At 37.4% G+C, this 21,679-nt stretch overlaps 1 protein-coding gene across 5 annotated transcripts in view; it reads left to right on the top strand.

Annotated features, from left to right (window-relative positions):
* BRWD1 (bromodomain and WD repeat domain containing 1) overlaps nucleotides 1-21,679 on the top strand; it is a 128,884-nt gene that overhangs the window by 86,474 nt on the left and 20,731 nt on the right. For 3 of the 5 annotated variants that reach the window (XM_023742146.1, XM_023742150.1, XM_023742149.1), the window contains exons 30-37: nucleotides 5,680-5,835; nucleotides 6,055-6,175; nucleotides 7,173-7,298; nucleotides 8,911-8,983; nucleotides 16,312-16,353; nucleotides 17,682-17,828; nucleotides 18,489-18,641; nucleotides 21,071-21,237. In XM_023742146.1, the coding sequence (XP_023597914.1) occupies nucleotides 5,680-5,835; nucleotides 6,055-6,175; nucleotides 7,173-7,298; nucleotides 8,911-8,983; nucleotides 16,312-16,353; nucleotides 17,682-17,828; nucleotides 18,489-18,641; nucleotides 21,071-21,237 (985 nt within the window). The remainder of the gene's footprint in view (nucleotides 1-5,679; nucleotides 5,836-6,054; nucleotides 6,176-7,172; nucleotides 7,299-8,910; nucleotides 8,984-16,311; nucleotides 16,354-17,681; nucleotides 17,829-18,488; nucleotides 18,642-21,070; nucleotides 21,238-21,679) is intronic. The other 2 variants (XM_023742147.1, XM_023742148.1) reach the window with 2 other exon arrangements.

Here is a 21,679-nt window from a genome sequence, read left to right as displayed (position 1 = left end):
TACCTTAAAACACCTTTTATTTGACTTTATTGAACATTCTAGTCACTGGATTATTTCTTTCTTGTGCTAAACTCTTTGAAAGGGTGGTCTATATCTCTTGCTTCCATTTGTTCACTACTAATAAGCTTTTTAAATTATTAGTGATACACTTAGAAAGCGGAGGAGCTTGGATGGGAACCCAAGCCATTTAGCTCCACCCTGTGCTTTTAACTACTGTTTACATTTGTATAACCCATTGCCATCAAGTTGAGTCCAACTCTTAGCAACCCTGTAGGACAAAGTAGAACTGCCTTATAGGATGTCCAAGGCTGTAATCTTTATGGAAGCAGATTGTCACCTCTTTGGTGGTAGGGCTGGTGGGTTCGAACTGCTGACCTCTCGGTTAGCAGCCGAGCCCTTAACTGCTGCACCAGCAGGGCTCCTTTTATAAAAACCCATTGCTGTTGAGTCGATTCCAACTCATATTGACCCTATATGACAGAGTGGAACGGCCCCATAGAGTTTTCAAGGAGTGGCTGGTGGATTCAAACTGCTGACTTTTTGGTTAGCAGCCATATCTTTTAACTACTATGCCACCCGGGCTCTGTTACAGTTGTATAGGCTCTTACAAATCAGTGAAATCACTTAAAACGAAGACTTGTATTAGTTTCCTAGCACTGCCATAATAAGTTACCACAAATTGGGTGGCTTTAGACAACGAATGTATTCTCTCACAGTTATAGGGGCCAAAACTCCGTAATCAAGGTGTCGGCTGAATTAGTGCCTTCTCGGGGCTCACAGGGAGAATCTGTTCCGTGCCTCTCTCACAGCTTCTGGTGAGTGATGGCAATTTAGCATCCATTGATGATTCTTGGCTGAAATACTTATTAGAATGGTGTATGTCAAATACTGGTTTTCTATGTCCATCATTTCTTCATTTATTAGTTGGAATACTACTTTAAGTAAGAGCGTCTCCTTTATTTGTTCATTTATATTAGTATATACTCAGATTCTATTATACTCAGTTGCTATCAGTTTTTATTTTGTTGTTCAAATTGTTACAGATTTGGCCATTGAGTGCCCCTGCAAGTTGGCTCCTGTGTCCTTTTGACTTTTTTTCTTTTTCCCCCCCATGATTTCTTGAGCATTTCCTTTCTTCCTGGCACTGTGAGGAGACCAAGGCTCATCTTATACTTTCCCTGCCCCAACCCTGCAATCAGCCAGTTCTCCATGGCGCCATGGTTCATTTTATTGGAAAACAGTGTTTAGAAACCAAGATCTGGGTATTGGTTGTACACCTTCATTACTTATTGTTTTTTAATAGCTTAAAACCAGTTGCCATCAAATGGTTTCTGATTCATGGTGATCCCATGTGTGTCAAGGGTTTTCAGTGGTTGATTTTTTTTTTTGGAAGTAGATTGCCAGCCTTTCTTTAGAGGCATTTCTGGGTGGATTCGCACCTCCAACTTTTCAGTTAGCAGCCAAACACGTTAACTGTTGTACCATCCAGGGACTCTTAAACAGCTTTACTGAGATGTAGATGTTATTCACATACCATAAATTTTAACCGGTGAAAATGTTTTTTAGTATGTTTACAGAATTGTGCAACCATTACCACAGTAAATTTTGGAATATTTTCATCACTCCACAAAGAAACTTTGCACTCCTTTAGCTGTCTCCACCCAGTGTCTCCACCTCTCAGTTTTAGGCAACCACTGAGCTACTTTTTGACTCTATTGGTTTGATTATTTTGGACAATTTGTAAAAAAGGAATCATACAATATGTGACCTATTGTGTCTGGCTTCTTTCGCTGAGCATAATGTTTCCAAGGTTCATCCATGTTGTAGCATGCATCAGTATTTCATATTTCTTTCTACTGATCAATAATATTCCGTTGTATGGATATATCATATTTTATTATCTATTCGTCAGTTAATGAGCATTTGGATTGTTTCCACTTTTTCATTGTTATGAATAATGGTGCCGTGAACATTCATGCATAAGTTTTTGTGTGGACATTGTTTTTATTTTCTCTTGATTGTATACTTAGGAGCTGTGTTGTTGGGTCATGTGGTAACTTTGTTTAACCTTTTGAGAAATTGCTAGACTATTCTCCAAAGCCAGCTGCACCATTTTACATTCCTAGTAGCAGTGTATAAGGGTTGTTATTTATTTATTTATTATTTTGGTGAAAATATACATTGCCAGAGATACAGCATTTCAAAAATTTCTGCATGAACAGTTCAGTGACATCAATTACGTTCTTCCAGTTGTGCTGCTATTCTCACTTTAGATGAAGGTTTACAGAACAAAATAGTTTCTCACTAAGCAGTTTGTACACATGTTGCCCTATGACAATGGTTAACAACAGGGTTGTTGTTTTTCAACATCCTTGCCAATGCTTTTTATAAATTAAAGCCATGCTAGTGAGTTTGAAGTGTTATCTCTTTGAGGTGTCTAACATATGTACCAGTTCTGGGTGGTTTCAGTTAAGTCATTTTTCTCTTTATCATGGGTCTTATTTTCCAGATTGTTTGTGTGACTTGTAATTTTTTATTTGGTGTTAGACATTGTAAATTTTACATTGTTGGGTGATGGATATTTTTGTATTCCTATAAATATTTTTCTGTGATAAATAAGTTATTTGGCAACAGTTTTATGCTTTTGGGCTTTCCTTTTAAGATTATTAGGTAGGACTGGAGCAGTGCTCAGTCTAGGGTTAATTATTTCCCACTACTGAGGCAAGACCCTTTTATATACTCTATCCAGTGCTCCATGAATCATAAAACTTTCCAGTAAGGCAGGTGGGAACAGGAGTATTCCTGGCTCCTTTGAGTACCAAGTCTCATTACTTTTAATTCTTTAATTTGGTTCTTCTCCTGAGTTCCGATAATTTTTTCACATGCATATGTTAATCAGTACTCAACTGAATTTTTGAGCAAGACCCTTTGCAGACCTCTGAAGTTCTATCTCTGCACCTCTCTCCTTTACAGCACTCTGTTCTGTGAACTCTAACTACCTTGTTCTGTCCAGATTCTCAGTTGTGTCTCTTTGTCTCTTCACCTTAGGGAATCAGCCTGGAACCACCTGGGTTCCTTCTCCCTGTACCAGCTGGCTATTCTCAAGACAGTTGGCTAGTGCAGTCAGAGAGCCCACCTCATTTCTATTTCTCTGGGATACCTGTCCTTGATTGCTCCATGCCCAGTGTCTTGAAAATCATTATTTTATATATTTTGTCTGGTTTTGCTTGTTTCTGGCTGGGTGATATACCCAGTCTCTTATTCCATCTTATCTGGAAACCAGAAAAATCCTAGTTAACTATTGAGCATTTGCTCTATGCTTTGCGTTATTCTAAATGCCCTGCCTGCACACAAATTCTCTCAACAATCTTGTGAGGTACATACTTTTACTATCCCTGTTTTGCAGGTGGGGAAACTGAGACAGGTTAAATACTTGCCCAAGGTCATACTGTTTTTAGGTGATATAGTTGTGATTTGAATTCAGATGACAGCTGGTGTTTTTAGCACTTTGTTATACTGCCTGCTTATAGTACCTATTTGCCTTTTGTTTAAATTAGGTAAACTATCGAAGGCATAGCTATGGAATACAGTGTAAAAATTAAAAAAAAATTTGTTAGGGTGGTGGGATATCTTTCTTTTTTCCACGGTTTCTGTTAGTGCAGAAAATAATATCTAAATCCCTTTCCTTTGTAAGAACATGAATTGTAAGCTTTAGGAATCATCTACCATCCATGCTTTAAAATTTTCTGTCTCCCAGTGACCCTATAGCATGGAGTAGAGCCACCCTCAGAACGTTTCCAAGGCTGTAATTTTCACAGAAGCAGACTGTCACATCTTTCTCCAGCCCAGCTAAAAATAAGACTAGATAGTTCTACTAGTAGATGAAAACATTGAGGTTAAGAGAGCATTCACAAAAAATTTAAGCAATGGACACTTTATATAACACGTTTTTAGGAATTTTAAGTGATTGATTTTTAAGAGAAAAAGCTTACGTTAACATTCTTCTGCCATGTAGTCAATTTATAAGCTGTTCAAATGATGTTTTTCCCAATGTCCCTGTCCCCGCATTGGAAATAGTACTCCTTAGTTAACCTAATAAAAATCAAGACACAGTAGATGACATTCCTTATCTGTATGTTGAACTGATATTTGACAAACTAAAATATTTTGAGCTAGAGAGCTCCTTTTTACCTAGGTTGAATTTGACGTGGCTTGGGGAAAGTTAACCCTTCATTTGTATAATTTCCTGTGAAATGGCACCATCAAACGAACAATTCATGTTCTTTTTGTCACTTAGGGGCATCCTAAGACTCATTTGAAGGAGAACTCTTATTATTTCTATATCACTTCCTTTTAGTCTGAAATACTGACGTGTTAAATAAATAAATTCATTTATTTCATTGCTTTATTTTGCTTATATTACTTTCTCTTTGGTTTCAGGTGCTAGTTTAGTGCACCAAATCAATTACTTTATAGAATCAGTTTTTAAGTTAGTAGCAGAGCTATTAAAATACATTTTATATAGTTCTAGAAAATCATGGCAAATTTATGACTGGTTTTATCAAAGGCATTTAAGTCTATTTTTAAGTATCTGTAGTAAAGTACAAGTAATAAAGTTTAAACTTGTAGGGAAGGATAGAATTAAAACTAAAGTTATTCCTCTCCAACATTCCCCAACCCCATGTGTGCCCTGCTGAGTCTCTTCCCAAAATAACCACTGTTTGGTTTCTTAGGATTACTTTTAGAAGAACTGCTTGTAAAAATAGCAGTACACATATATAAATTCTTTTTTGATGTTGTTCACACAGATAGTATCTTTTTTTTTTTTTTTTTTTTTTAAATTTTGCTCTCAAAATCTGCTACAGTGAACACTCTCACATATCTTGCTACACTTCTGTGAGTATAACTACGGGGCATTTCCTAGCAGTGAACTCAGCGGGCTAAAGTACATTATGTGTTTTGCTGTCGCTGAGTTGTTCTCCGAAAAATTTGTACCAATTTACAATCCTACCAACTGAGTATGCGAATTCCTGTTTCTGCATGTTTGCCAATACTGAATATTATCAGTTGGTAGTCTAAGAAGTAAAAAGACAACGGGTATATTGCCATTGTTATTAATGAGAATGAGTCTGTCTTTGTTATGTTTATTGGCTTTTTGTACTTACCTTTGGATTGCTTCCTTAGTCCCCTTACTTTTCACCAATTTTTTTTTTTTTAATTTTCCCCTGCTTCCTTTGAGCTCTGTTAAATTAAGGAAATTAGCCATTTGTTATGTTGGTATTATTTCACCCATTTTGTCTTGACTTTTTTAAAATTCATTTTTGGTTGTTTAAGTATTAAATTTTTTATTATGTTCAGATCGGACTAGTGTTTTCTTCAGAGGCCTCTGGGTTATGTTTGACTCTGAGAAGTAGATTTAAAGTGTGTTAATGATGGCAGCCTTAGTGTTAATTTTATTAGGGTAGGTAGACAGATTGTGCTGGTACTCAATTTAAGCAGTTTATTAATTTAAATTGATAATTTTCAAAGTTACGAATTTGAACTCTTTTTTCAGCTATGCAAGTAACTTAATTTATAACCTTTAAACATTGAATTTAAATAGAGTGTGCATTCATTTTATGGTTTGATTCCCCACCCCCCCTTCCTCTTTTGGTCCTACCTTTTTGATGGAATTCATAGTTGATCCACCTGAAGAATTAGGAGCTAGTATTTCTGTCACTTCAGATGAGCTAGAGAAATTGCTCTACAAGCCGCAAGATGGTGAATGGGGTCAGAAATCGAGAGATGAAGAATGTGAACGAATTATCAGTGGCATAGATCAACTCTTGAATCTTGGTAAGTTTTTTTAGGGTGAAAAGTTTTATATTCAGATTTTCTTATCCATAAAACTATTTTAAAATAGTGTAATTGTAGTTGTATTGTTTATTATAGTATCTATTTGTTGCCTTTTGGTTTAGCTTGTAATGTTTCATTTAGCTATATTTTATGAATGATTTGTAGAGAAACATTTAGAGGTCATGGATTTACTGATTAAAAACTCTTCTGCCCTAACAGATATAGCAGCAGCTTTTGCAGGCCCAGTTGATCTATGTACCTACCCAAAGTACTGTACAGTAGTAGCTTATCCGACTGATCTTTACACAATTCGAATGAGGCTTGTTAATCGATTTTACAGGTTAGTAGAAACCTACTTTCAATAAACAGTTTGAAAAGACACTGCTCATACAAACTAAAGTAAACAGAGAAAGGTGGTGGTTGATGGTGCACGTGGGTGGGGAACGGATTAACATTTTCTGTTTCATTCTCTTCTGTCATAATAGTAATTTCTTGGTCCTGTGTGTAAGATGTTATGTTAGATGCCTACGAGTAGGTGGGGATCAAACCAGCCATGAAATAAAGTATCATGTCTTGATTCTCAACCTGTAGTAGTCTGTTTTTTTTCAAAATTATACTAAGTGATAAGTTAATTTTTTTTTCTTGTTGGCATGTTGTAACATTCCTGTTTAACCTCTCCATTTAAAAATGAATTACAATTTAGTTAACAACTGGCCTCAGGCCTTTGATGAAAGATGAATTCGCCAGAGGCATCAACTTCTAATCTCTGGCTTCTGGAACATTGTTTAACTATAAAATGTCCTATTTCTAATGATTTTTTAGCAGTTGATGGTAGTTTATAATTAAATTACTTTGAGAAATTACCATTACAAAAAACAGACTTCCAGAGTCCACATAACATGATCAGTGTGATTTATCACAGTAGGTAAATATGGGAATGTGCATCAGAACCAGAAACCATTTTGCCAATTTATAGTGAGATTGACTTTTTTAGGATTGATGGTATTTTAACACATTTTCTTCATTGGATATCAAAATCTTTAAAAGGTAGCTATAGGCAGTGTGAAAAAGGAAGGGTGCTCTGTTGACTTTCTATATGTGATAAAGTGATCTGATAGACTTTTGGTTCTTAAATGTATTTTCTGCAGTTCAGTGTCCAGTATAATTGCTTATGATTATGATCAAGTTGACAGCATTAGAAGCTTGTTCATTATAACTTTGCACTTATGGTTTAATTAATTGATCGTGCTGGTTTAATTAACATTGTGCTAAGAAAATTTTACTTGGTTTCTGTATTTTCATTTTGTAAGACCTAAATTGCCTACTTTATTTTGAAGGAGGCTATCTGCATTAGTTTGGGAAGTAAGATATATAGAACATAATGCGAGAACATTTAATGAACCTGAGAGTGTAATTGCAAGATCAGCAAAGAAGATAACTGACCAACTTTTAAAATTTATCAAGTAAGTGACCTTAGAGATGGGAGAAAAATGATTGTGCATATTGTACTCTTAAACAGCCATCCAGTTTTTATTTTTTACTCTCTGAATTATAGTTTAATATATTACCTTAAATGATATTTCTTTATATATTAATTATTAGTATAATTTCAGTAAAGGAATGAGAATTGAAAAATTTTTTTTCAACTTTTTATAAATTTTGAAATAACTTCATACTGCAGAAGAGTTGCCATGTACCCTTCACACAGCTTCCCCTTATGGTAACATTTTACATAACTCTGGTACACTTAAGAAAATGTTGAGACATGAACCTTGGTGTAACACTGAATGGAGTGTAGAACTTATTTGAATTTTTTACATCAACATCCTTTTTTTGTTTCAGGATTCAATCCAGAATCCCCATTGCATTTAGTGTTTTCTTAGTCTTCTCCAGTGTGTTCCCTAGTCTTTCATGATCTAACCATTTTTACAGAATGTTGTCACTTACTTTGTTGTTGTTGTTAGGTGCTCTTGAGTCAATTCCAACTCATAGCAACCCTATAGGACAGAGTAGAAGTGCCCTATAGGGTTTCCAAGGAGCTGCTGGTAGATATGAACTGCCGACGTTTTGGTTAGCAGCTGAGCTTTTAACCACTTATTTTGTAGAGCATACTTAATTTGGGTTTGTCAGATGTTTTCTCATGATTAGAATGAGACTTAATCTATTTTGGATTGTATTTTATGGAAGTGTTTGGACTCTTATGACTACTTTATACATTTTATTGCATTGGGAAATCAATTTGGAGTAGTAGAATGAAAACTGACCTGGAAATTGATACCCCAGTTCCAACCTAATCTGTTCTAGTTCATTGTGACTTTGGACAAATCACTCAACCTCAGTCTTTTTTTAATTTTATGAGCTTTGTTGTTTGACTTTGAATGCCCTTCTTTTATAGCTATGAAAATTCTTTGCATGAATCATGTATTTGAGAAAATAGTTTATAAAAGAGACATAACTTTTATCATATCACCAAAAACTTAGGAATAACTAGTTCCATTCTGTCTCACTTTCATGTGGTGACGGCCTGAAATCTGGAGGGCTCTGACTTGGTCACCCCCTCTACAGAACCTTCTTATTTTCTCCTTCAGGAAGAACACACCCATTTTCATCTCTTTCATGACGAGATATTCCTACTTTTAGATTCTTTCTTCTGTGTACACAGTGAGGTTAAAATATCATTTGCTTGAATGTCTGCTTCCTTTTTTCCTTCTAATCTCTTTTCTTCTCAAATCAACCTTGTTTTGGTAGTTGTTATATGAATAATTGCCAGTGATGATACTTAGGAAAACTCATCCCTGTATTTATTCAGTTCAATAACACATACATTATTTCTGGATTAAGAGTTTAGTTTTCATACATATACTTAACTGAGATAAACTTAATTCTCAAGATTCTGAATTAGGATTTAAGATGGTCAGTTATTTCCACAGAAGGTTCAGTGAAAACCTGGTATTCCTTTGCTTGAAATTAGGTATGCGTAGGCTGGGAAACTGTTTACATTTTAATGTATATTTTGAGTCCTTGGAAACAGGTAACTGTCTACATGCTATTAAAAAACGAATAATTGCTTTTCAGGAATCAAGACTGTACAAATATCTCAGAACTTACCAACACGTCTGAAACTGATGAGCAAAATGCGGAGGATTTGGTATGAAGTTTGTCAATTTTGTAATGATTTTTGTTCATCTCAAATGGTAACCTAAAAAATGATGAGTGCAGTAGGAAATGTTGGCTCCCTGATGTGTTAATTCTTGCTATTTACATTGAACTGCGAAAATAGGGCATTTGAAAGAAAAACAGTTTTTTTTTAGAATTATCAAAATGATCAATGAGCTAGTAATTGTTATCAAGTAAATAGAATATACCTAAATTAATAACTTTAGGAATGGAACGTGTTCTTCCAAATTTTAGCTAGAGAAAGCTGTGTTGTAAAAAGTACCTTGGAAATATTTTTTGTAAAACCAATATCTGCATGTTGGGTTTAAATATAATTAAAAATTAATAAACTTGACCATGCTCCAAGTACTCCAAAGTCCTACACTCAGGATGGTACTGAATTGTAAGTACATGGGCAGATATCAGTGGTATTGTGTAACTTTAACACCACACATAATCAGACTCTGGTTTGGCGTTTTGGAAAGGATATTCATTAAAAACAATATAGTGTCAATTTCTGCACAAACTGGGTGTAGCTCACTGATTTTAATGCTAATTTATATTGGAATTAAAATGTATATACTAATAGGTGAATTTCTCTAGTTTTCTAATCACATTCCTTCCAACTCCCTGACCATCCAGCCAAACCATTGGCCGCAACCCATGAATCAGTATACAGTTGCACATCTGGCCATGTCTCCCTCCAGGCAAAGTGAACAACCAGGTGTACTGTTTGAGGTTCTGCCCATTGGGAGGATTTTTCTTCATCACTGTCCTTCAGGGAGATCCTAGAAAGGGGCTGTATGCTGCCGCTGACCGCTTTAAAGTGGTGTGTACATATTGTAAACCAGGCATGAATTTTCTCTTCTTCCATCAGTTGATCCTAAGGAACTCTCCATGAGGCCATAGATACATACTGAGAGAGAGAAGGTAATGTGACAGGAGTAGAGACTGGGGGCATTTGGGCCACTTCCTCATGTAACTTACTTGTGCCTTTAGGTCCTGCTTGAGCCTGAACTCGTATATACCACTTCCATTTAATGACGGAGTGTTGATGTACACATTTGACTTTGTGACCCTGTGCGTCAGACAGCGCCCAGTTCTTGATGGGCAGCTCAGGCTGCATGGTGAATTGGTGGCCCATGGTTAAGTGTTCAATCTCTTTTAGGACCCAGTAACAAGCCAAAAGCTGTTTCTCACAAGGAGAGTAAGTTATCTGCAGAGAATGACAGGGCTTTGCTCCAAAATCCTAGGTGTCTGTACTGTGATTCACCAGTAGGGGCCTGCCAGAATCAAACAGCATTTCTTCCTGCCACTGACACTTCAAGAACCATTGGATCCGCCGGATCATATGGCCCAAGTGGCAGAGCGGCTTGCATAGCAGTCTGAACCTGTTGCAGGGCCTTCTCTTGTTCTGGGCCCCACTCAAAACTAGCAGCTTTTTGACTCACTTGATAAATAGGCCAGAGTAACACACCCAAATGAGGGATATGGTACCTCTGAAATCTAAAGGGACCCACTAGGCTTTGTGACTCCTTTTTAGTTGTTGGAGGGGCCAGATGCAATACCTTATCCTTCATTTTAGAAGGAATATCTCGACATATCCTACGCCCCTGGACCCCTAGAAATTTCACTGAGATGGAAGGCACCCGAGTTTTTGTGGGATTAATTTCCCACCCTCTAGCATGCAAATGTCTTAAAAATAGGTCTGGAGTCATTGATACTTCTTCCTTACTATGTCCAGTTGGCATGGTGTCATCATTGTAATGGACCAGCATGAAGTGTTGTGGAAGTGAAAGGTGATCAGGGTTCCCGTGGACGAAATTATGACATAGGGTTAGAGGGTTGATATACCTCTGAGGTAGAATACGTAAGGTGTATTGATGGCCTTGCTGAGGGCAGACTGCTTCTGGTGTTCCTTTGAAGCCAGAATCGAGAAAAAGGCATTGGCCAGATCAATAGCTGTATTCCAGGTACCAGGAGACGTATTAATTTGTTCAAGCAATGAAACAACATCTGGAACAGCAGCTGCAGTTGGAGTCACCACCTGGTTAAGTTTATGTTAATCCACCTTTATTCTCTGGGATGCATTTGTTTTTTGCACAGGCCAAATAGGCAAGTTGAATAGGGAGGTGGTGAGAATCACCACCTCTACATCATTCAAGTCCTGATCTCTGCAGTCCCTCTAGGAATGTGGTATTGGTTTTGACTTACTATTTTCCTATGTATGGGCTTTTCTAACGGCTTCCACTTGGCTTTTCCTGCCATAATAGCCCTTATTCCAGTTGTCAGGGATCCATTGTGAGAGTATGCTAGTTGCTGAGTATGTCTGTTCCAGTTATGCATTTCGGAAGTGGAAAAGTCACAACAGAATGGGTTCTTGGACCCCTGGACCTACTGTGAGATGGATCTGAGCTAAGACTCCATTAATAACTTGACCTCCATATACTCCTACTCTGGTGGGCCACAGTGATGTTTTGAATGTCCTGGAATTAGTGTCAGTTCAGAGCCAGTGTCCAGTAATCCCGGAAAAGTCTGATTATTTGCTTTTCTCCAGTGAACAGTCACTCTCGTGAAAGGCCGTAGATCCCTTTGGAGAAGGCTGGGAGAAAGACTAACCGTATATATATTTGGCGTTTTAGTGGCGTCCCCTTCATTCAAGGGATTGTTGGTCTGTAAACTGGGTCAAATCTGGGAAAAGTGGAAGTTGCCAAAAATGAAATAGAATGCATAAAGATTGATATCCTAGGCATTAGTGAGATGAAATGGACTGGTATTGGCCATTTTGAATCAGACAGTCGTATGGCCCACTATCCCAGGGAGAAGAAGCGGAATGGTGTCGCATTTATTGTCAAAAAGCATGTTTCAAGATCTATCCTGAAGTACAACGCTGTCAGAGATAGGATAATATCCATACGCCTACAGGGAAGACCAGTTAATATGAGTGTCTTAGACTGGTTTCTCTAGTGAAGCAAAACCAGTAAAGCATATAAATATACATACAGAGAGATTTATGTCAAGGAAGTGGCTCATGCGATTGTAGAGGCTGGAACGTCCCAAGTCCATGGGTCGGGATAGAGGCCTCTCCTGGCTCATGTAGCTGCAGGGTCTGGTGAACACAAGATCGGTAGGTCAGTCAGCAGGGCTGTTGCTCACAGGCAGTGAAGATTGACAAATCCCCAGATTGGCAGGCAAGATGACAGGTTAGCTGCTAGCTTCAGTCCCAAGAACTGGTGGTCAGGCAGTTTTCTGCTGTACAAGACCAGAGCGAGCAAAAGCCCATGAGCCTTGCCAGAGTCCACTTATATTCTAAGCAGGCCACACCCCCAAAGAAACTCCTTTTCAACTGGTTGGGTACTCACAGCAGATCCCATCATGGAGGTGATCACATAATATCAAATCTCGTCATGGAAGTGATCACATCATTATATGACTGCCAGACTACATCATAACTGCCAGACCACTGAGAATCATGGCCCAGCCAGGCTGACACACAACCTTAACAATCACGACTATTATTCAGATTTACACACCAAGCATTAATGCCAAAGATGAAGAAATTGATTTTTACCAGCTTTTGCAGTCTGAAATTGATCAAACATGCAATCAAGATGAATTGATAATTACTGGTACTGCAGTAGTACATCTACAGGGAACTTCAAGCCAGATTCAGAAGAGGATGTGGAACAAGGCACATCATTGCAGACATCTGATGGATCTTGGCTGAAAGCACAGAATATCAGAAAGATGTTCACCTGTGTTTTATTGACTATGCAGAGGCATTTGACTGTATGGATCATAACAAATTATGGATAACATTGCGAAGAATGGGAATTCCAGAACGCTTAGTTGTGTTCATGAGGAGCCTGTACATAGACCAAGAGACAGTTGTTTTAATAGAACAAGGGGATACTGTGTGGTTTAAAGTCAGGAAAGGTGTGCGTCAGGGTTGTATCTTTTCACCATACTTATTCATTGAGTATGCTGAGTAAATAATCGGAGAGGCTGGACTGTATGAAGAAGAACGGGGCATCAGGATTGGAGGAAGGTTTGTTAACAACCTGGGATATGCAAATGATACAACCTTGCTTGCTGAAAATGAAGAGGACTTGAAACACTGATGAAGATCAAAGACTACAGCCTTCTGTATAGATTACACCTCAACATAAAGAAAACGAAAATTCTCACAGCTGGACCTCAAAGCAACATCGTGATGAACAGAGAAAAGATTGGAGTTGTCAAGGATTGTATTTTACTTGGATCCACAATCAAAACCCATGGAAGCAGCAGTCTAGAAATCATATGACACCTCACCTTGCATTTGGCAGTTCCGGTGTAAAAGACCTTTTTAAAAGTGTTCAAAAGCAGAGATGTCACTTTGAGGACTGAGGTGCGCCTGACTCAACCCAGGGTGTTTTCAGTCACCTCATATGCATGTGAAAGCTGGGCAGTGAATAAGGAAGACCGAAGAAGAATTGATGCCCTTCAATTATGGTGTTGGCGAAGAATACTGAATATATAATATATTCAGAAGGCTGTCAGAAGAATGAACAAATCTGTCAGGAAGAAGTATGGTCAGACGTTTCTTAGAAGTGAGGATGGTGACTTTGTCTTATGTACTTTGGACATTTTATCAAGGGGGACTAGTCCCTGGAGAAGGCTATCATGCTTGGGTAAAGGGTCAGCATAAAAAAAAGAGGAAGACTGTCAACGTGATGGATTGACATAGTGGCTGTAGCAAGCAAAGCAATTATTGGGAGGGTGGTGAAGGACCCTACAGCGTTTCTTTCTATTGTACCTGGGGTTGCTATGAGTTGGAAACGACTGGAGGGCATGTGAAAACAACTGCAGCATAGGTCTGGATGCAAAAATGAGTGGTGAGGATGATTCTTGGTTTCATTCAGTTGTGTCTTGTTATGACATCTTCCTCTGGCAATGCCCCAGGTGATATCTCGTTCAAATTCACCTGGTGTAAAAATGGTGTGGGGAAGGTGTCTGACCTCTGACTTTACAAGGGGGTGGTAGAATCAAGATCAGCAGCCCAAGGCTGATTCCTGTGAGGCGGAGGTCAGACATGCCTCCTCTCTCCAACATCTTTACCAATTCTGACACCAACCTATCCTCCCTGGGTGCTCTCCACTTTTCTGCTGGGTTCTATAATTCATTGCAACAGCCACACGGAACTCACCATTATGGGGTTCATTAGGGAAACGAAAGGTTACAATTCAGATTCAGGAGTACTCAGAATGCAGTTCATCCTTCACGACTGCTGCTTCCCAGCCATACTTGCAGGCAGGCTTTTCTCTGTCCCTCTGCCCTGCTCAGTCAAATGCTACCAAGTTCTTTTAGCTCTGCTGATAAGTGCCCAGAGGCATCCCACTCCGCCGCCAGTAAGCCTTAACCCAGTAAGCCTCGCTCTGTGCACCAGGAAGCCCACTGTGCCATCTCTTTCTGGTCTTTCCTGCTGCCATCTCTTTCTCACCGCTTCTTGCTGTCTTGTGTTACAGCTGCCCCCCCCACCGCCCCGGTCTCCTGGTTCCAGGAGCTTCTCAGCACAGGGATTCTGGGTCCAAAGGCTGTGCTCTGTTCCTGGCTCTCCTTCCTTGGTGGTGGTGGAATCCTCTCTCTGTTCTGGAATTGGCTCGCTCTCAAGCCCAGTGGGATGGCAAAACTTACCAATCCCCTTGGAGGGCCACAGTTACCTTATTTGTACAGTCCCACCCAGTCACTTGGTGGGAGTTATAAGACTATGGCGAGAAATGCCACACAAAAGCAATCCATCGCACCCCATCTGGGTTAATCTCGTCACATAGAGATGGAATGGTCAGTGGTTTTACTGGGGAGGATGGCTTAGCAGACAAAGTGGAGTGATCTTTTCAGATGGGAATGATTCAGTGGAATTTAGGGGCTCAGTGTCCCCAGCTTCCTGATTATCTGCCCATATATCCACATCCCAAGTTTCAGGATCTCAGTTTCTTCCTGGTCAGTGCCCTCAGGTTGAGAATTCAGTTGACGTTATAAATCAGCCATTTTTAGGATAAGGCTCTGGGTTTGGTTTTTGACAGATAATCAGCTTTTAGTAAAGAAATAAAGTTTTCAGGGCACAAGTGGCAACTTGTAGGTCTTTTATGTGGTGCTTGAGCTCTGACTCTCCAGCTTTGGGCACATCCCTTTCTTTCACCACTTTTTTTTAGAGAAAGTAGGACCAACCAGGCTTTCTTAATTTTTGTTTTGACAAAACTCTTAAAGTATAGAATCACCCAGAGCCTTGTCTCTCACAAATACTTAGTCCGGTTGTGGTGATGTTATTTTGTAGTTCTGTTGCCTTCTCACACCAAGACTAGCAGTGCTCTCTTTACTACTGGAGACGGAGTTACCAGTGCCTTTAAGACTAGCCAGAGTTGAGAACCAGTTCAGAAAACTCATCCTTACCATCATTATTCTATTAGAACCACTCTCGGCACCAAATGTCTTAGATTGGGTTTTCTAGCGCAGCAAAACCAGTGAGGTGTCTATGTAAAAATATATATATATAGAGAGAGATTTATTTCAAGGAAATGACTCACACAGTTGTGGAGACTGGCAAGTCCCAAATCTGTCCGTCAGGCAACAGGGTTGTGGCTTCTTCTGACTCACATGGTCGCAGGGGCTGATGAAGCCAAAATCTGCAGATTAGGTGGCAGACTGCTGGCTCACAGAGTTTTGGGAGCTGGTGTATCCAAAATCTGCAGCTCAAGTGTCCAGCTCCTGGCTCATATCCCAAAAACTGTAGGTCAGAGGATGATGAGGCAGATAGAGGATCAAGAGGGGGAGGAGAGACGGAGGAGAACATGCACTAGCTTTGTCAGAACGTGCATGTATATTGTATGCGGGCCACCCCCCAAGGAAACCCCTTTCCCAACTGATTGCTTGCTCACACCAGATGACAAAATGGAGAATAATGACATAATGTCTGCCAAACCGAGAATCATGGCCCAGCCAAGTTGACATGTTACATTAACCATCATAGTGGTTCTGGGGTTTTACAAGGCAGAGGTAAAACACAAATTTAAAGCTGCTTGTGTGTTTCCTCTTTAGCAAATGCACAAAATGACTTTTGACAGCTATCCTTTGTAATAATTGCAATTAGTACGTTGTTCTTAGGGAAGGTGAAGAATGGTTGGTTTTTTGAAGTGTGAGTGCCGTAAAGATCATTTGATAGTCTGTCTTTTTCTATTTTTTGAATAAAATTTCTAATGTTTTTGAAATGTTTTTTATTAAAATTATTATTACATTTCTAGTGAGAACCTCACATTTAAAGTGCTCTAATTTTATTCCTAGGATGATAGCGATCTTCCTAAAACATCTTCTGGAAGAAGGAGAGTAAGTTGATCTGACTTGATTGACCATTGTGATCACTTGTTTTTTGATTTAAAATCAATTTAAGATTTTAGGTTTTGCCCTTTGAAAAGTCATATTTTGATTATTTTATAAGAGAAATGGGAGAAATCACTTCAAGCTGGTGAATAAGTTAGGAAAGGTTCAGTGGGGGAGTTAGTATTGAACTGTGTTCACCAGGCTAGATGGAGTGAGAAGAGGACGTTAAAAACGTAGACAGTGTTATGAACAAAGACGCAAAAGAAGGGAAATGTGGCACGGCCGTGGGCTAGTGAGAATGCTGGACGGACTCAAGGTTGGATGTTGGAGCAAAGTGGCTGTCTGGCCCTTTTGTTGGGAGCAGATTATGGTAGTACTGAAAGCAAAGGATTTCATTTAAATTTAAGGTAGAGAATCAGTTGCAAAGCTAAAATAAATTTTGAGAGGTGGGATGATTGTATTAAAGGAGGTAAATACTCTTAATCATAACTGAAACGTCCCTTTTGCCATGTTAGGTATCATTTTCACAGGTTTTGAAGATTAGGACATGAACATCTTTGAGGAGGCATTATTCTGCTTAGTTATCTAGTGTTGCTATAACAGAAATACCATAAGTGGGTGGCTTTAAAAACAAATTTGTTTTCTCACAGGAGGTTAGAAGTCTGATCAGGGCATCGGCTCTAGGGGAAGGCTTTCTCTCTCTGTTGGGTCTGGGGGACGGTCCTTGTCTCCTTTCAGCTTCTGTTCCTTGGTGATCTTCATATCCCCTGGCATCTATCTTCCCCATCGGTGTTTCTTTGTTCCTAGTCTCGTATTCCATATCACATAAGTGATATCAGACACATCTCACACTGATATGACCTTATTAATATAACGAAACCTATTCCCAAGAGGGATTATGTCCACAAGTACAGGATTCCAGCATATAGTTTGGGGAACACAGTTTAATCCATAACTTCTGCATACCACTGTATCTAATGTGAAAGTTCATATTCTTTGAATAAATTTTATAAACTTGGAGGATAGGTGGTAGAAAAAACTTTCACTAGATAATGTGCCCTGGTTGGAGCATGTTTTTCATAGCTTATCATGTAATTTTCTTGAATTGCCAGGGTTCATTTTTAATATTCTTAGAGTAACAGATGGGACATTTTTAGGTGTTTATAGAAAAGGTGTATTTTTTTTTTTCTAATTAGTAAGACAGCCTAAAATAATGACAATTGTAAGACACAATACAGAAGACAACCACTCATTTGCATTTTTACTATCTTAATATTATAGTGTGACCTTTTCTAAGACAGAAAAATTTTTTAATATCGTGAACATATTTTTAGGTCCATGATTGGAAAAAAAGGCGCAACAAAGCAACCAGCTATGTTGAAAGCAACTGGAAGAAACAGTGTAAGGAACTAGTGAACTTAATTTTTCAATGTGAAGATTCTGAACCATTTAGACAACCTGTTGATTTGGTGGAATATCCAGTAAGTTTTCTTTGTTGAAATGATTGGGGCTTGTCTTTTTTGTGGAGAGGGTACTGGGATAGAGTTGTTTAATAAATTAAACTTTAAAGGGTAAGATGTCTAGGCTTTATGTTAATGTTTTCCTTTTACCATTAAATCAGTCGCGTAGTATGTAGTCTATAAGGAGAGTTGATTTACATAGTTTTCGTGAATGTATAGACACCCTCGTAACTCATTTCAAATTAAGACTTATGTGAACCAGTGTTACATAATTCATTAACGGAAGAAATCTACATGGGTATCCGTTAAGTAGTACCACTTGGAGGAAAACTGAGTTGGTTAAAAGCGTCTTTCTTCACTATTCTAATAGGGGAATGTAAGATGACCTTTAAAAAAAAAGGGTCAGCTTATAACAGCACAAATTTACTGTAATAAGTTTGGAAGTTACAAAAGAGTGAAATAACCATTCCAAATCCCACTACTAAGAGATAGAAATGAGCACTTTGGTAAATTTCTTCCATCTTGTGTGTTTGTGCCTCGTTTTAAAAATTATTAATGAATCTTAAATTTCCTACCCTTTTTTTCCCTTTTATCATTTTAAATATTTTGTAGCTGTGATCCATTTACATTTCTAAAAGCAGGAATTGAATTTGTCAGCTAATTATTGGTTTTAAAACCTAGGACTATCGAGATATCATAGATACTCCAATGGATTTTGGAACAGTAAGGGAAACACTGGAAGCAGGAAATTATGACAGTCCTTTGGAATTTTGCAAAGACATCCGTTTGATATTTAGCAATGCAAAAGCATATACACCAAACAAAAGATCAAAGGTAATTTTTAAAGTGGTTTATTTAAAAAGTGTGTGCATGACCTGTGTAGACAGTAATTTTCCATTTCTTTGTAGAGATTGGAACATTAAAGCTAAGTGAGTAGAGTAAGACAGCTATTAAGGTTAAGAATAGAGCTGCTGCTGTATGTCCACTTTGGCTGTTGTTGCCTTACATCAATTGATGTTTATGTTTCCTAAAGTTTTATGACCAAATGAGTATTGGGGGAACTGAGAGCACCAGTGGAAAATGAGCAGATTTGACAGCTAGAATGAGAAACATCTTAGTGTTTCTGAAACATAGGATGATCTTAAAAAATGATTGGAAATATATTGACAGAGACAGGAAAAATATTAAATATAATAAAATGGAATAACAAGTGAGGGTGGAATTACTGAAGGCATATTAATTTTTTGAATCAGAAGAAGCAATATATGAGCTATCTGATTATTTAAGAACAGAAAACATATTTATAAATTTTTAACATACGTTGTATAACTTTTAAAATGAAGCATAATATACAAAAGTGCACATTTCATATTCTAAATGAATTTTCACAAACCACACCCTTCTTACCAATGTGCTGGGTACACATATGATGATGATGACTAATGCCATCGAGTTGATTCTGACTCAGAGCGACCCTATAGGACAGAGTAGAACTGCTCTAAAGAGTTCCAAGCAGCAGCTGGTGGATTGAAATTGCCAACCTTTTGGTTAGCTGCCAAATGCTTAACCACTGTGCCACAAGGGTTCCTCATGTGTAGTAATATCAACAGTAATTTGAGAGGTGAAATTTAAATAAAACGTTTGCCTGTATGATATGTTAAAGTGTTTTCTTTGTCTACAATCAGTGACTATAACTACCAATTAACTGTTTTGCTTTAACTCAGATTTCCCCTCATTACTTAAATTCCTGCATTATTGCTTTTAGTCTAAATTTGAGAACTCATACCTGTACTCCTTATTGATTCAGTTTAACATTTAAGTCTAACATTTTTCCAAGCTTAGATTTATGTCATAATCACCATTGGTGAGACCATTTCTTTCCATTGAGAAAATAAATTTCATTCTTTTTCCCCTTTTTTTTTAAAATACGTATTTGAGGAGCATAGGAGAGAGATGATGACAAGTACAAGTGGTTCAGCTTCACTAGTACTTGTTTTTTTGTGTATCCTTATATACTCTGTGCCTAAACCTTATTTTGAATGGAAAATTTGGATTATTGTTTATTAGCGGGGAAGTAACTTTGAGCTTTCTTCATGGTGGCACTGCTTGCTAGTAGTCCAGTCTTAGCACCAAGTTTTTTAAAAATACTTTCACTTTAGATGCATTGTTGAATTTTTCATAAAAACTAGTGAGAAAACAAATATGAAAATGCTGCTACTAAAGATAATCAATCATATTAAGGTTTCAAACTTAATATGATTAAGACCAAAAAAATCATTCATCTTGTTGAAATTGAGGAAATCTGTAGCCACATTGGATACTCATTACACTTAGACTTAAGTTAGTATGCAGGTTTGAATGAGGAGAATAAAATTAAATAACTATACGAAATACTGGAAGTATTGTCAAAGTTTATTTCAAAGATGAAGTGTGATTATAAATTTCACTTACATTAATTATATACATTTACGTATGAACAGAGATACATGTGGAGCATATTGGAAATTTATATGTCTGCATATACTTATTTTAATGTACCTTTTGTTATTTTAAGTTCTCTGATAGTAGAGAGTGTCTTCATTCCCTACCTCCACAATCCATAAAGGTTGTTATTCAACTTTTGAACGTTAGACTTTTGTACTTACTTTCAGGAATGATTATAGATGAATATAGATTATTTCTTGTAAATACATAGTTGTACCAAAAGTTATTTACAGTAGTACTTTTATCATGTTGCTTTCTTTCAGAGATTTGATGTTAATTATGAAAATTGTTAAAACACAAAACTCTAGGGTATATTTTGTTTTTTACTGGAATGCAAAGCATACTTTTGTTTATAGTTTATATCTAGGTCTAGGTGGCATCAAAAGTAGTCAAATTGCAAGTAGGGATTGGTGTACAAGTGCTTTTGTTCCCTTGCACCAAAGAGACACTGCTCTTTTGCTGCCTAAATAGCAGCCTTAATACCAACCAATGTCCTACCTAACTTTTTAGGAGAAGGGTACCTTTTTAGGTTTGTACATGCAGATTTAAAAATGGGAAAAAAGATGGAGAATCATTGACATGCAGAAGTAAGCCTAGATTCCAGATCCTAGAGAGTTGCTTGATTTAAAATTACTTTGAAGTAGAAAAAATAGATAAACACCATTATCTACAAGTAGTCATATAACGGTGCAAGTAGCCTCAGTGATTACAATAATTTTTTTGTAAAAATATTTTAAAAGATACTTCGTAATTATAGTTTTGCCTTTGTGTCCTTGTAGATTTACAGTATGACCTTGAGATTGTCTGCCTTATTTGAAGAAAAAATGAAGAAAATCTCCTCTGATTTTAAAATTGGTCAAAAATTTAATGAAAAACTTCGAAGAAGCCAGAGGTTCAAGAGACGACAAAATTGTAACCGTGTCAGTCAGCCTAACAAAAGTATCAGGTGAATTGGTTATGGCCGACTTTGTACGCAACTTTTTTTTTTTTTTTGGTTTAAGATTATAATATTTCTTTGATTTTATTGTGCTAAAAGTTTTTAATCTTTTTTAAAATACTGTGTATTCAGAAAAGAATACTCATAGGTTTATTTTGTCTTGAAAGCTTTCTGTGAATAAAGAGCTGCTGTATTGATTTGTAAATATGTAAATTTGTAAGCATTTAAGAAAACATAGTTCTTTAACTTCATCAAGGATTATTTAAATTATCAGTTATCTTTTGTGTAAGAAATGTTTTTTTTTTTAAATTTTTTTATTGTACTTCAGGTGAAGGTTTACAGAACAGTTTCTCATTAAACAGTAGTACACATATTGTTTTATGACATTGGTTAACAACCCCACAACATGTCAACCCTCTAACTTCTCAACCTTTTTTTTGGTGAAAATACA

Source organism: Trichechus manatus, unplaced genomic scaffold (genome assembly GCF_000243295.1).
Source record: "Trichechus manatus latirostris isolate Lorelei unplaced genomic scaffold, TriManLat1.0 scaffold00202, whole genome shotgun sequence".
Taxonomy (NCBI): domain Eukaryota; kingdom Metazoa; phylum Chordata; class Mammalia; order Sirenia; family Trichechidae; genus Trichechus; species Trichechus manatus.
The sequence above is the reverse complement of the archived record's forward strand: the minus strand, read 5'-3'. Positions and strand labels throughout refer to the sequence as shown.